This window comes from Triticum aestivum, chromosome 4B (genome assembly GCF_018294505.1).
Source record: "Triticum aestivum cultivar Chinese Spring chromosome 4B, IWGSC CS RefSeq v2.1, whole genome shotgun sequence".
Classification (NCBI taxonomy): Eukaryota; Viridiplantae; Streptophyta; class Magnoliopsida; order Poales; family Poaceae; genus Triticum; species Triticum aestivum.
Window position 1 is genome coordinate 173,142,799 of NC_057804.1, and position 15,991 is coordinate 173,158,789.

General features: G+C 40.4%; 1 protein-coding gene across 1 annotated transcript; it reads left to right on the forward strand.

The window, feature by feature from the left end:
- Window positions 1-14,031: 14,031 nt before the first annotated feature.
- LOC123091641 (40S ribosomal protein S16) lies at window positions 14,032-14,820 on the forward strand. Its single transcript, XM_044513208.1, has one exon. The coding sequence runs from the start codon at window positions 14,161-14,163 to the stop codon at window positions 14,608-14,610; it is 450 nt and encodes a 149-aa protein (XP_044369143.1). The 5' UTR covers window positions 14,032-14,160; the 3' UTR covers window positions 14,611-14,820.
- The last annotated feature ends 1,171 nt before the right edge of the window (window positions 14,821-15,991 follow it).

Sequence of the window (15,991 nt, forward strand, 5' to 3'; positions counted from 1 at the left end):
AAACACATGCCTTTTCCTCCTAACCCATCCAAGAAAAATGATGATGAGGATTTTGGGCGCTTTGCTGAAATGATTAGACCTATCTTTTTGCATATGCGTTTGACTGATATGCTTAAAGTGAATCCTTATGCTAAATACATGAAAGATATTATTACAAATAAAAGAAAGATACCGAAAGCTGAAATTTCCACCATGCTTACTAATTATACTTTTAAAGGTGGGATACCTAAGAAACTTGGAGATCCAGGAGTACCAACTATACCATGTTCCATTAAAACAAGCTATGTTAAAACTGCTTTATGTGATCTTGGAGCCGGTGTTAGTGTTATGCCTCTCTCTTTATATCGTAGACTTGAATTGAATAAGTTGACACCTATTGAAATATCTTTGCAAATGGCTGATAAATCAACCGCTATACCTGTCGGTATTTGTGTGGATGTGCCTGTTGTGGTTGCAAACGTTACTATCTTAACGGACTTTGTTATTCTTGATATTCCCGAGGACGATAGTACGTCGATTATCCTTGGTAGACCCTTTTTGAATACTGCAGGGGCTGTTATTGATTGCAACAAAGGCAATGTCACTTTTCATGTTAATGGTAATGAGCATATGGTACACTTTCCGAGGAAACAACCTCAAGTTCACAGTATCAATTCTATTGGAAAAATTCCATCAATTATTATTGGAGGTTTTGAATTTCCTCTTCCTACTGTCAAGAAGAAATATGATATTCTTATTATTGGGGATGTGCATATCCCCATTGAGGTAACCTAGTGTTATTAGAAATTTCTCCGGTTCCATGCGATTCGAATGAGTTTGTTAACAAGACTTGATCTACCTTGTTAGTGGATTCCTTTTGATGATCATGAGATGGATGAAGTTAGAAGGCACATCCTTCTGTACCCTCCTTTTACTTTCTGTTATTTAGATTAAATAAAGTAAAAATAGCATTTCCTGTCTGTTTTCTGAATTATCCATGCAATAAAAAATACCCTAAAAATAAAAGTTCTCCAAATGCCCTGCAAATTTAATATGATTTTTTCTGGAATATTTGAGAATATCTGGCACTGAAAACACAGCAAGGGGAGCTGGCACCTGACCACGAGGGTCAGGGGCGCACCCTACCCCCTGGGCGCGCCCCCTGCCTCGTGGGCCCATGGTGCCCCCCCTCCACTTATTCCTGCACCCATGCTCTTCTTCTTCCTCCCAAAAAAATCACTATCCAGCTCAAGCACGAGTTCTAGCTCATTTTGCTACCATTTTCGATCTCCTTGCTCAAAGCTCCATTCACAAAACTGCTTTGGGGATTGTTCTTTGGTATGTGACTCCTCCAATGGTCCAATTAGTTTTTGTTCTAGCGCTTTATTCATTGCAATTTTTTGCTGCCTAGGTGACGCTGTTCTTGAGCTTGCATGTCAAATTTATATGGTCCCAAGTAGTTCTAATGCATGATATAGTCTCTAGGCACTTGTGGGAGTAGTTGCTATCAATATTGTTGAGTTTGGTTCACTTTTATTTTGAGTTACTAAAAATTTCAGAAATTTTTCAGAGGAAGAAATATGTCTAGGAAAATGTACCAAGGTGGTTCTTCAAGGAAGCAAGGACCCAAGCTCGCAATACGTGAGCAGGACGATGAACCACCGAGGGAAGCTTATGTGCGGCCTTGTGAATGTCCGTCAGAGGAGTTTATGGTCAAAGCAGGCATCAAGGATGAATTTGACGCATATGTGCATAATGCTGATCTTGGGGAATTCATGCAAGATAAGTGCCCTCAATACTACCATTTAACTGATTCCTTTGTGAGAAGGTTTAAATTTACATCTTTGCGTAATTCTCGTAATGTCCTGTTTGATCTTTATGATAAATCATATACCATGGAGCTAGAAGATTTTACTACTGCTTGTAAACTCCTGCAGTGGGGCGGTGTTAATGAACCTCGTAAATCTGAATATAAAGACTTCCTTGCTATTATCACTGTGGGAGAATCTAGAGAAATAGCACAAGCTACCATAGGGAGCATTCATTTTCCTTCTATACATTACTTTGCTCTCTTCATAGGTAGATGCATTAACGGTAAAGATGAAGCTTGTCACATGTGTGTCCCTGATCTTTGTGTTCTCAAGAGTGTTGTATTAGGTGATAAACAATATAACTTGGGGGCAATTGTTGCATGTAGGTTGCATAATAATGGTTTAGATGGAGACTTGTTTGGAGGGATTTATGCGACCCATGTGGCTAGTTATCTTGGTATACCCATACATTAAAATGATAGGGAGTTGCCTCCTGCTTATTTAGATTACAATGCCATGGTTAATCATCATTTTCTTGAGAGGAATGAACAATTCCTCCAGTATCGACTAATCTTTGACAGACGTCGCGCTGTCCATATTACTCTCCCTGCTCCTGCCTTCTTTGACTATCAGGCAAAAGGAAGATATGTTATCACCAGGGAGGAGGCAAATGAGTACGAGAGGAGGACGGAGGCAGCTCGCCGCCATCCTGCAGCTCGTGAGGCAATGATTGTTGCATCTTAGTACGACCCCAGTTACAACTTCGGATATCCACCAGGCCATCCATGGGCATAGACCAACTTAAGACAAAAGCCTAAGCTTGGGGGAGTACGTATTTCTCACCGATATTACATTCACGTTCACACACACATGCTAGTGGTCGGTGCTCATACTTTTTCATTGTACTATCCATGCTAGTTTATTTTCTTTTTCTAGCTTTCTTCTTGTGTGTTTGATAAACCTTAAGAAAAACCAAAAAAAATAGTTAGCTTACTTTCCATGCTTGTGGCAGTAATTAAAAGAAAACCCAAAATGATTTCTCGTTCTTCTTTTGCTTGTTGGGAGCTTTCCCGTGTAAATAATTTTATTTCTTTTCTTTCCTTTGGGGGTCGAGAGGAGAAGACCATGATGAAAATGTTTAGTGGCTCTCATATACATGATTGTTGATTTAACCAAGAGCCATATTACCTTGTATTCTCCCTTGAATTGAATGCTTGCAGATTCTAGCTTAGTCCAATGCACATGCACTATTATTATTATCCACATCGTTCGGTCGTGCAAGTGAAAGGCAATAATGACGATATATGATGGACTGGCTGAGATGAGAGGAGCTGGTATGAACTCGATCTCTCTTGTTTTTGTAAATATGATTAGTTCATCATTCCTGATTCAGCCTATTATGAATAAACATGTTTGCGATGACAATTAGAGATTATAGTTGCTTATTCCATGCTTAATTAGCTAGGAGTTTATAATGGTTTACCTTGCGTGCCAACATGCTATTAAAATGGTTGTTATGTGGTATGATAGGGTGGTATCCTCCTTTGAATGATTCAAGTGACTTGACTTGGCACATGTTCATGCATGTAGTTGAAACAAAATCAACATAGCCTTCACGATATTTATGTTCATGGTGGATTATATCCTACTCATGCTTGCACTCAGTGTTGATTAATTTTAATGCATGTTCATGACTGTTGTCGCTCTCTAGTTGGTCGCTTCCCAGTCTCTTTCTAGCCTTCACCTGTACTAAGCGGGAATACTGCTTGTGCATCCAAACTCCATAAACCCCAAAGTTATTCCATATGAGTCCACCATACCTTCCTATATGCGGTATCTACCTGTCGTTCCAAGTAAATTTGTATGTGCCAAACTCTAAACCTTCAAACGAAATTCTGTTTTGTATGCTCGAACAACTCATGTATCAACTAGGGTTGTCTGTATCTTCCATGTTAGGCGGGTTATTCTCAAGAGGAGTGGACTCCGCTCCTCATTCACGAGAAAATGGCTGGTCACCGGGATGCCCAGTCCCATGCTTAAATCAAAATAATTGCAAACAAAACTCCCCCAGGATTGTTGTTAGTTGGAGGCACCCGTTGTTTCGGGCAAGCCATGGATTGATGTTTCTTAGTGGTGGGGGAGTATAAACTTTACCATTCTGTTTGGGAACCGCCTATAATGTGTGTAGCATGGAAGATATCGAGATAGTTGTTATGTTGACAGTGAAAGTATACCGCTCAAAATGTTATTTATCTCTATTTCAAAATCGAGCTCTGGCACCTCTACAAATCCCTGCTTCCCTCTGCGAAGGGCCTATCTATTTACTTTTATGTTGAGTCATCACCCTCTTATTAAAAAGCACCCGCTGGAGAGCACCGCTGTCATTTGCATGCATTACTATTAGTTTATATTGGGTATGACTATGACTGGATCTCTTTTACCATGAATTACAATGTTTAGTCAGTCCTTGATCTTTAAAGGTGCTCTGCATTTATGTTTTGCGGTCTCAAAAAGGGCTAGCGAGATACCATCTTGTTATATGATATTATGATTGTTTTGAGAAAGTGTTGTCATCCAAGATTTATTATTATTGCTCGCTAGTTGATTATGCCATTGATATGAGTAAACATGAGACCTAAGTGTTATTGTGAATGTGTTTAGTTCATAATCTTTGCTGAAAACTTGAATGCTGGCTTCACATATTTGCAACAACAAGAGCAAATAGAGTTTGTAAAAGTTTTTCTTTATCACTTTCAGTTTGTCAACTGAATTGCTTGAGGACAAGCAAAGGTTTAAGCTTGGGAGAGTTGATACATCTCGTCGCATCTACTTTTCCAAACACTTTTGCCCTTGTTTTGGACTCTAACTTGCATTATTTGTACGGAACTAACCCGGACTGACGCTGTTTTCAGCAGAACTGCCATGGTGTTATTTTTGTGCAGAAATAAAAGTTCTCAGAATGTCCTGAAAATCCACGGAGCAACTTTTCAAAATTAATAAAAAATACTGGTGAAAGAATCAGCACCAGGGGGCCCACACCCTGTCCACGAGGGTGGGGCGCGCCCCCCACTAGGGCGCGCCCCCTGCCTCGTGGGCCCCCTGGACCTCCACCGACCTCAACTCCAACTCCATATATTCATGTTCGTGGAGAAAAAAAACATAGAAAAAGATTCATCGCGTTTTACGATACAGAGCCACTGCCAAGCCCTAATCTCTCTCGGGAGGGGTGATCTGGAGTCCGTTCGGGGCTCCGGAGAGGGGGATTCGTCGTCGTCGTCGTCATCAACCATCCTCCATCGCCAATTTCATGATGATCACCGCCATGCATGAGTAATACCATCGTGGCTAGGCTTGCTGGACGGTGATGGGTTGGATGAGATTTACCATGTAATCAAGTTACTTTTGTTAGGGTTTGATCCCTAGTATCACTATGTTCTGAGATTGATGTTGCTATGACTTTGCTATGCTTAATGCTTGTCACTAGGGCCCGAGTGCCATGATTTCAGATCTGAACCTATTATGTTTTCATGAATATATGTGAGTTCTTCATCCTATCTTGCAAGTCTATAGTCACCTATTATGTGTTATGATCCGACAACCCCGAAGTGGCAATAAACGGGATACTTCTCGGTGATGACCGTAGTTTGAGGAGTTCATGTATTCACTAAGTGCTAATGCTTTGGTCCGGTACTCTATTGAAAGGAGGCCTTAATATCCCTTAGTTTCCATTAGGACCCCGCTGCCACGGGAGGGTAGGACAAAAGATGTCATGCAAGTTCTTTCCCATAAGCACGTATGACTATATTCGGAATACGTGCCTACATTACATTAATGAACTGGAGCCAGTTCCGTGTCACCCTATGTTATAACTATTACATGAGGAATCGCATCCGACATAATTATCCATCACTAATCCAATGCCTACGAGCTTTTCACATATTGTGCTTTGCTTATTTACTTTACCGTTGCCACTATTACAATTACTACAAAACTGCTTCTGTTACTTTTGCTACCGTTACCGTTACTTCCATACTACTTTGCTACTAAATACTTTGCTGCAGATACTAAGTTATCCAGGTGTGGTTGAATTGACACCTCAACTGCTAATACTTGAGAATATTCTTTGGCTCCCCTTGTGTCGAATCAATAAATTTGGGTTGAATACTATACCCTCAAAAACGAATGTGATCCCCTATACTTGTGGGTTATCAGACTCCGAGGAGTCCGGGAACTCCCCGCCGCCGCCGACCCCTCCTCCAAGTCGGATCCCCCTGGGACCCCCTTTATAAGGGCCGGGACCCGACCTCCCTCGCCTCCTCATCACACCACCGCTGCAGCGCTGCGCCACCGCCGTCCGAGCCGCCCACGTCGTCCGCTCGCGCCGCCGCCCGCCGCTGCTAGGTGTCGCCGTCGCCGCGCCGCCTCACTGTTGCCCCACCGCCGCCGATCTGATCCAATCCGCCGCCAGTTTTTTTGCGAACTGGTATAACCGCCAAAAACCCTCCCGTTTTTTTAGGTTTTTCCCGGTTTAGTTTTAAACCGGTTTATTTTATTAGGTTAGTTTATTAGCGAACGTTCATTCGTATAGATCTGTTAGTGAACGTTTTCATTCGTTAGTTTCCGTTAGCGAACGTTTGTTTCGTAGATTTTTCTTGTTAGTTTTATTTTCATCCAGGGACCTATCTGCGAATAGTTTTCTCACGATTTGGCCCCTGATCTTAAAACTGGCATAACTTTTTGCTTGTTTATCCAAATTAGATGAAACCAACTCCTAAATCTATGTAACGATCTCTTCTTTCCACTTAACCGACTTGAACATGATTTTGACAAATTAAAAATTGAGTTTAGTATAGATTAGTATTCGATCTTGTTTCGTTTGTATCTTGAGTTTCGTAACTCCGTTTGAGTTGTCTCTTTTTGCAAATCATAGCTAATCACATGAACCTACTGCTAAGACCTAATCCACATGAAAATAATGTTGTTAGGTTTTGTTTTCTGTTTAGTTTAGACGTTTGCTTGTTTCGAGTTTGATTTGGATCTTCTCTCGTTTTCTCTCTGTTTTGTTTGAGAGATTGTTTATGTATTCTACTGTTTGTCTATGCTAGATTACCCGGAGTGTGAAGCTTGTTACTATGAACCTCTAGAGTTTGCAGATCATCAGCAAGGCAAGTTACACTTTGATCATACTCTTCTATACCCAGTTTTTACTATGCATTAGTTTTGCCCCTCAAATATTTGCATAAGTAGGATTGGGAACATGTGGTTTGGTTGTAGTATTATGAGGTAGGAACCTAATACCGTTTGATCACCCCGGGAATATATGTTATGCTCTATTATTGCTTAGACATGCTCGTAGATGGGGATTGGATCATGATACACATGGAAGTTATGAGAGTTATTAATCTTGGATAACATTAAGGTGGCAACTTTAATACACATCTGGGTGGATTGGTTGGGGCACCTGGAGAATCCAGTGTTTGTCCATTTGGGAAATCCCAGAGTACCCGTGTGATTTTTCCTCAGTTCGCCACCAAGGCTCAAAGGGATCATATGATATTTCATGCCTGGAAACTTTCGCGTGCAGCCACAAGCCATTATGGGCTCTAACGTAGTTGAGTAAGTTGTATGAGCTCTCGAAGAGGTGGACTAGCAGATGTAGGGGAAAGTAGGTATACCAGTCCACCCGAAGTAGATAGTTAATGCTTCAGAAAGACTATGTCTCGATCTTCCGATCATGGATACGGTAGAGTCTTGTGGGGAAAAGTGCGCAACCTCTGCAGGGTGTACAAACTAATCATGGTTAGCCGTGTCCCCGGTTATGGACATCTTGAGTATCTGGAATTGGATATTATTATTGATCTCATCACTCCTTAATTAATTGAATTGGGTTTAATGATGATACTTGTTTAATTGGGATTTGAGTTGGAGGAACCTTCTCAAATATTGGAGCAATTTGGGAGTAGATTAAATAAATTTATTCCTTTGTTGTTGGGAAAAACTAGCTTTATGCAAAAACCATAAACTTAAAGACTCCACCAGCCAAATATTGCATGTAGATATAGTTCTTGCATTCATTGCTTTACAGTGTAACTCTGCCAGCATATTCAATGTGCTGACCTACACGGCTGCAATGTCTCATGTTGCAGACTACTCAAACAACGAATAAGGTGTGATAGGTCATTGTCGTGCTCTCAGCTATGCCGTTGGAGTTGATGGACTCATTTACCTTCGAAGCTTCCACAGTTATTTAGTTTAGATGGCATTCAACCACATTATTTTGTGTAATCATACTCTTTTTGAGGACTTGATGTAATAAGTGTGTGATTGAACTCTGTTACAATTCCTTGAGTACTGTGTGTGTCAGCATTACCGATCCAGGGATGACACTTAAGCACAGAGACTTCGGTCCATTGGAATCGTGGTCGCTACATGGGCATCCCGGTTACCAGCCATTTTCTCGTGAATGATGAGCAGAGTCCACTCATCGTGAGAATAACTCACCTAGCATGGAAGATACTGACAACCCCTAGTTGCTACATGAGCGATTCGGGCATACAAAACAGATTATTATTTGAAGGTTTAGAGTTTGGCACATGCTAATTTACTTGGAACGGCAGGTAAATACCGCATATAAGTAGACATGGTGACACTCATGGAAGAAACCTGATTGAAGGATTTTGGATGCACAAGCAGTATTCCCGCTAAGTACATGAATTTTGGCTAGCAAAAGATTCTAAATAGCAAGCACCACATGTTGGAGGATCCATAACAATATAACTTCTATACAAATGTACCCAAGCATAACTCATTATGTTGTCTTCCTTGTTCAACTTCAACTAATTTTCTCAGGTTTGAAAATATTTAATGGGGCTCACAATCATAGAAGATGTCCAAGATAGTATATTTATATGTGAAATCTCTCTTCCTTAAATATTCTTTCATGAATTGTTCAAGTGACCAATACTATATGTTTGCTAAAAAATTACCACCTCTACTTCTTATATGTGAAGTCATTACTCCCCATGGTATAAGCATATGAAACATATATAAATTCAGATTTATGATATTCAATTCATTCAACCATTTATTCATGAGATATAAGTGAAGCACGAGAGTAAAGGACAAACTACTCCAAAAAGATATAAGTGAAGATCAATGAGTAGTCAAATAATTATTTAGCTATGTGAAGACTCTTTCTCATTTAATTTTTTTAGATCTAATGTATTTTGTTAAAACAGCAAGCAAAACAAAATAAAATGACATTGCAAGGATAACACATATCATATGAAGAAGCAAAAACTTAGGCTCAACCAAATCTGACTGATAGTTGTTGAAGAAGAAAGGTGGGATGCCAACCGGGGCATCCCCAAGCTTAGATGCTTGAGACTTCTTGAAATATTGATTAGGGATGCCTTGGGATCCCCAATCTTGAGCTTTTGTGTCTCCTTAATTCCTCTCATATCACAGTTTCCCTAAATCTTAAAAACTTCATCCACACAAAACTCAACAAGAACTCGTGAGATAAGTTAGTATAAATCAATGCAAAACCTTATCATTTTTACTGTAGCAAATCACTGAAATTATTATTTGATATTGCCTACTAAATGCCTCTGCATATTTAATACTCCTATATTCAAATAGAATCATTAAACAGACAAACATACGCAAACAATGCAAACATAACAGCAATCTATCTAAACAGGACAATCTGGAAAGAATGCAAGAGGAATCATACTTCCCTAACTCCAAAAATTCTGAATAATTACCACATTGTAGAAAATTTGTTTTACCTTACTGTGTAAAAATTTCAAGATTTTATCATATTCTAACTATTCACTAATATTCAAAAAATAACAGCAAACTTTCTATTTTCAAACAACAACATAAAGACTTGTAAAATAAGCATGGTAAAGGCTATACTTGACCTTTTTATTAACTAAATATATATATAACATGTCTCTAAATAACATCAAGCAAATATAAACAAAATAAAATGACACTCCAAGCAAAACACATATCATGTGGTGAATAAAAATATAGCCTCAAGTAAGGTTAGCGATAGACAAAGACGAAAGAGGGGACGCCATCCGGGGCATCCCCAAGCTTAGTTGCTTGGTTGTTCTTGAATATTACCTTGGGGTGCCTTGGGCATCCCCAGGCTTAGGCTCTTTCCACTCCTTGTTCCTTAGTCCATCAAAACTTCACCCAAAACTTGAAAACTTCACAACACAAAACTCAACAAAAAATCTTATGAGATCTGTTAGTATAAGAAAGCAAATCACCACTTAGGTACTGTTGTGAACTCATTCTAAATTAATATTGGTGTTATATATACTGTATAGCAACTTCTCCATGGTTCATACCCTCCTATACTACTCATGGATTCATCAAAATAAGCAAACAACACAATGAAAACATAATCTGTCAAAAATAGAACAGTTTGTAGCAATCTGGAAGCTTTGTATACTCCTCTAACTCCAAAAATTATGAAAACTTAGGACAACGTAGGCAATTTGTATATCAATCATGTGTAAAAAATTCAGATCAAAAGCACGTTCCAGTGAATTTTCAAAATTCCTGGACTGAGAGCAAAAGTTTCTGTTTTTGCACAGAATCAAGTCAACTATCATCCACACTATCCCAAAGGCTTCACTTGGCACTTTATTGAAACAAAATCTATCAAACATGATTACTAAAGTAGCTTAATCATGTGAACACACAAAAATAGTAGGGGTAAAAGGTTGTCTCCCAACAAGCGCTTTTCTTTAATGCCTTTTTAGCTAGGCATGATGATGTCAATGATGCTCACATAAAAGATAAGAATTGAAACATAATGAGAGCATCATGAAGCATATGACTAACACATTTAACTCTAACCCACTTACTATGCATATGTATTTTGTGAGCAAACAATTTATAGGAACAAGAATCAACTAGCATAGGAAGGCAAAACAAGCATAACTTCAAGATTTTCAACACATAGAGAGGAAACTTGGTATTATTGGAATACGTAAAAGCATATGTTCCTCTCTCATAGTAATTTTTAGTAGCATCATGAATGAATTCAACAATATAAATATCACATAAAACACTCTTTTCATGATGCATAAGAATATAATTTTTATTACTCTCCACATAAGCAAATTTCTTCTCATGAATAGTAGTGGGAGCAAACTCAACAAAATAACTATCACGTGAGGCATAGTCCAGTTGAAAATTAAAATCAAGATGAAAAGTTTAATGGTTATCATTATTCTTTATAGCATACATGTCATCACAATAATCATCATAGATAGCAACTTTGTTCTCATAATCAATTGGAACCTCTTCTGAAATAGTAAATTCATCACTAAATAAAGTCACGACCTCTCCAAATCCACTTTTATAATTATCACAATAAGATTCAACACCCTCCAAAATAGTGGGATCATTACTTCCTAGAGTTTACACTCTTCCAAACCCACTTTCATCAATATAATCATCATTCATAGGAGGCATGCTTTCATCAAAATAAATTTGCTCATCAAAATTTGGGGGACAAAAAAATCATATTCATCAAACATAGCATCCCCAAGCTTGTAGCTTTGCATATCATTAGCATCATGGATATTCAAAGAATTCATACTAACAATATTGCAATCATGCTCATAATTCAAAGATTTAGTGCCCAACATTTTATTGAGTTCTTCTTCTAGCACTTGAGCACAATTTTCCTTTCCATCATTTTCACGAAAGACATTAAAAAGATGAAGCATATGAGGCAACCTCAATTCCTTTTTTTGTAGTTTTTCTTTTATGAACTAAACTAGTGATAAAACAAGAAACTAACAGATTCAATTGCAAGATCTAAAGATATACCTTCAAGCACTCACCTCCCCGGCAACGACGCCAAAAAAGAGCTTCTTTGACGGGATGTGAATGCTGCTTACGTAGCCTCCCTGGCAACAGCGCCAGAAAAGAGCTTGATGACTACTATGCAACCTTCTTCTTATAGACTCATGTTGGGCCTCCAAGCGCCGAGTTTTGTAGGACAGTAGCAAATTTCTCTCAAGCGGATGACCTAAGGTTTATCAATCCGTGGGAGGCGTAGGATAAAGATGGTCTCTCTAAAACAACCCTGCAACCAAATAACAAAAAGTCTCTTGTGTCTCCAACACACCCAATACGATGGTAAATCGTATAGGTGCACTAGTTCGGCAAAGAGATGGTGATACAAATGCAATATGGATAGTAGATATGGTTTTTTGTAATCTGAAAATATAAAAGCAACAAGGTAGCAAGTAACAAAAGTGAGCGAAAATGATATTGCAATGCTTCGAAACAAGGCCTAGGGTTCATACTTTCACTAGTGCAAGTTCTCTCAACAATGATAACATGATCATGTAACAATCCCTCAACAAAGTCACTAATAAGGGAGAACAAACGAAGAGATTATTGTAGGGTACGAAACCACCTCAAAGTTATTCTTTTTGATCGATCTATTGAGCTATTCTTGTATGTGTCACAAATAACCCTAGAGTTCGTACTAAAATAACACCTTCAGACACACATCAACCAAAATCCTAATGTCACCTAGATACTCCAATGTCACCACAAGTATCCGCGAGTTTGATTATACGATACACATCACACAATCTCAGATTCATCTATTCAAACCAACACAAAGAACTTCAAAGAGCGCCCCAAAGTTTCTACCGGAGAGTCAAGACGAAAACGTGTGTCAACCCCTATGCATAAGTTCATAAGGTCATAGAACCTGCAAGTTGATCACCAAAATATACATCAAGTGGATCACATGAATATCCCATTGTTACCACAGATAAGCACATGCGAGACATACATCAAGTGTTCTCAAATTCTTAAAGACTCATTCCGATAAGATAACTTCAAAGAAAAAACTCAATCCATTACAAGAAGGTAGAGGGGGAGAAACATCATAAGATCCAATTATAATAACAAAGCTCGCGATACATCAAGATCATGCCAAATCAAGAACACGAGAGAGAGAGAGAGAGAAAGAGAGAGAGAGAGAGAGAGAGAGAGAGATCAAACACATAGCTACTGGTACATACCCTCAGCCCCGAGGATGAACTACTCCCTCCTCATCATGGAGAGTGTCGGGATGATGAAGATGGCCACCGGTGATGGTTTCCTCCCTTCGGCAGGGTGCCGGAACAGACTTCCGATTGGTTTTCGTGGCTACAGAGGCTTGCGGCGGCGGAACTCCCAATCTAGGTTTATTTGTGGGGGTTTATATATTTATAATAATTTTTGGCGTCGGGATAAGTCAGGGGTGTCCACGAGGAGCCTACAAGACCGAAGAGTGCGCCCTGGGGGGGGGGCACGCCCTCCACCTTGTGGATGACTCGGGACTCTTCTGGCCCAACTCTTTTACTTCGGGGGCTTCTTCTGGTCCATAAAAAATCACCGTAAATTTCCAGGTCAATTGGACTCCGTTTGATATTCCTTTCCTGTAAAACTCAAAAACAAGGAAAAACAGAAAACTAACACTAGGCTCTAGGTTAATAGGTTAGCCCGCAAAATAATATAAAATATCATATGAATGCATATAAAATATTCAAGATGGATAATATAATAGCATGAAACAATCAAAAATTATAAATATATTGGAAGCGTATCACTCGCTCCAGTATTAGTAATCGTCGCTAGATGGTTCACAGAACTAGATGCATTTTTTTTTACTTCTGGTGTTCTTTATACTAACCTATAATACTATGATTTTTTTTAGGAATGGGGCTGCGTTATGAAAGTACTCCCTCCGTTCCAAAATAAATGACCCAACTTTGTACTAACTTTAGTATAAAGTTGGGTCATCTATTTTAGAATGGAGGGAGTAGTATTATACACTAATCCTTTCATCTCATAATATAAGATGTTTTTTGACACTACACTAATATCAGAAAATATTTTACATTATGGAACGGAGGGAGCACTTTTTGAGGAATAATAAGAGCACAGCGGTGACAATGGTGGCAACGCCGCACGGCTCGCTCGGATTTGGTCAAATAGTGCTTGGGCCGAAACCCTAGCTCCCTCCTCCTCCACCTCACTCAAGTCAGAGTCACTGGGACTTCAAAGTCCCCATAGGCTGGAAGAAGCCCTGTGTTCAAGGCCCACATAGAGTCCAACTGATTCCTGTCAACCCAGATCCTTTCAGCATGGTCCCACATGTCATAGATACTGCTGCCCGGAACCCTAACGCCTCCACGCTATATAAACGATCTCTCGTCTTCTTCGTCGCCTCTCCGCCGCCACCCGAAACCCCGACCCGCGCCGCCTCGCCGCCGCGCTACCAGCAGCCAAGCACACCGCCGCGCTCACAGCAACCAAGCACACCGCCGCAGCCACCATGGCAGCCGTTCTCACCCGCCCGACGCCGGGCACCGTCCAGTGCTTCGGCCGGAAGAAGACCGCCGTCGCCGTGGCCTACTGCAAGCCCGGGCGCGGCCTCATCAAGGTCAACGGCGCGCCGATCGAGCTCATCCGCCCTGAGATGCTCCGTCTGAAGGCCTTCGAGCCGATCCTGCTTGCCGGCAGGTCCCGCTTCAAGGACATCGACATGCGCATCCGCGTTCGCGGCGGCGGGAAGACGAGCCAGATCTACTCCATCCGCCAGGCCATCGCCAAGTCGCTCGTCGCCTACTACCAGAAGTACGTCGACGAGGCGGCCAAGAAGGAGGTGAAGGAGATCTTCGGCCGCTACGACCGGACGCTCCTCGTCGCCGACCCGCGCCGCTGCGAGCCCAAGAAGTTCGGCGGTCGTGGCGCCCGCGCGCGTTTCCAGAAGTCTTACCGTTGATCTCTGCGAGAAGTCCTCTTGGGTATGGCGACGGTGGCGTACTGCTTGTCTACTTATCTATCTACCTTTTGCGGCTAGTAGTTTCCCATCTTTTTGTCAACGAAATGGATTGTGAGGTGCCCGTGCAATATCATTTTGCTTCATGCCTAGTTAAAGGGATTATGTTATGTTTATCATTATGTTAATGATGAGACTGGACGTTCGGATAAACTTTTCTTAATTGCTTGGACCTGTTTGCGCGTGAATTTTAGTTGATCTGATAGTACAAGCTTTGCACATAACAAGAGTTGCGATATGCCGATCATTTTGTGGACTAGTGTTTGGTTTTATATTGGAAAATTTGGCTGCTAGTGCAGTTTGGAGGTATATAAATCAAACATGCCCCTAGGCTGCTAGTAGCTTTGTAGATTCATGCTTCTGTTGCTGTGATCTTACAGTTTCTTATAGTTTTGGTTCCGCTATTTATCTGTATCCACTGCCAAGATTAGTGATCTCTGCGCTAGAAATCATACTCCCTCCGTCCGGAAAAGCTTGTTCCAAGCTTGTCCCTCGAATGGATGTTGTCATCATTGATGCTAATATGATGTATATCTTTCCCAGTTATGGCGATTTAGCGATTCATGACCCAGTTTATGGGCCTTGCGCTTTGGCCTTTTGGTGCTTTAAAGCATTTTCTACCTAGAGTAGCAGAGGGTCAGCATTTCCTCACGTCTCTTGGGCAGCTTTGCTTTTATGGTGCATCCGATTTTAGCCGTCTTAGGGTTCAACCTGTAACCATGCGATGTTTATAATGTCCATTCTGATACAGTAGTTGATTGTTCATCTGTGGAGAGAAACCAATCCTAACAATCCCATTTGTTGCCATACCTCTTAGGCCTCATTTCATTTAGAGCCCTTTGGTTTGTAGGAATATATAATTCTATTCATAGACAGGAATTATTTCACAGGAAAATAAGAATTAGCCTAGACTCATGGAAAATATTATTTCCTATTCCTAATCATAGGATTCGAGATACATGTTATCTCATTTCCTGCAATGACATCTAATTCCCTGCAGTTTTCTATTCCTGTGATATACCTATCCTATGAACCTGATATTACAGTGGACTCACATTTCTATGCGCTGGCTATTGTTAGACCCTTGTAGCTGTTACTTGTCTGTAGAGCGTTTAGATCACTGAAGAGCTGACCAGCATTTCCTTCTTTGTCAGCTCTTTTATAACCTATTTCATCTGTAGATTACGTGTTGTTTATGATGCCAGTCTGACGCTAGTTTTGCAAACGAATTGTTTGAAATGTTTTCTGGCATCGCCTTTACTTCTCTCAACGGTTTGCCATTCCATGGTCGTTGGACATTGACAAAGCAGAAACAGTCTGCCTA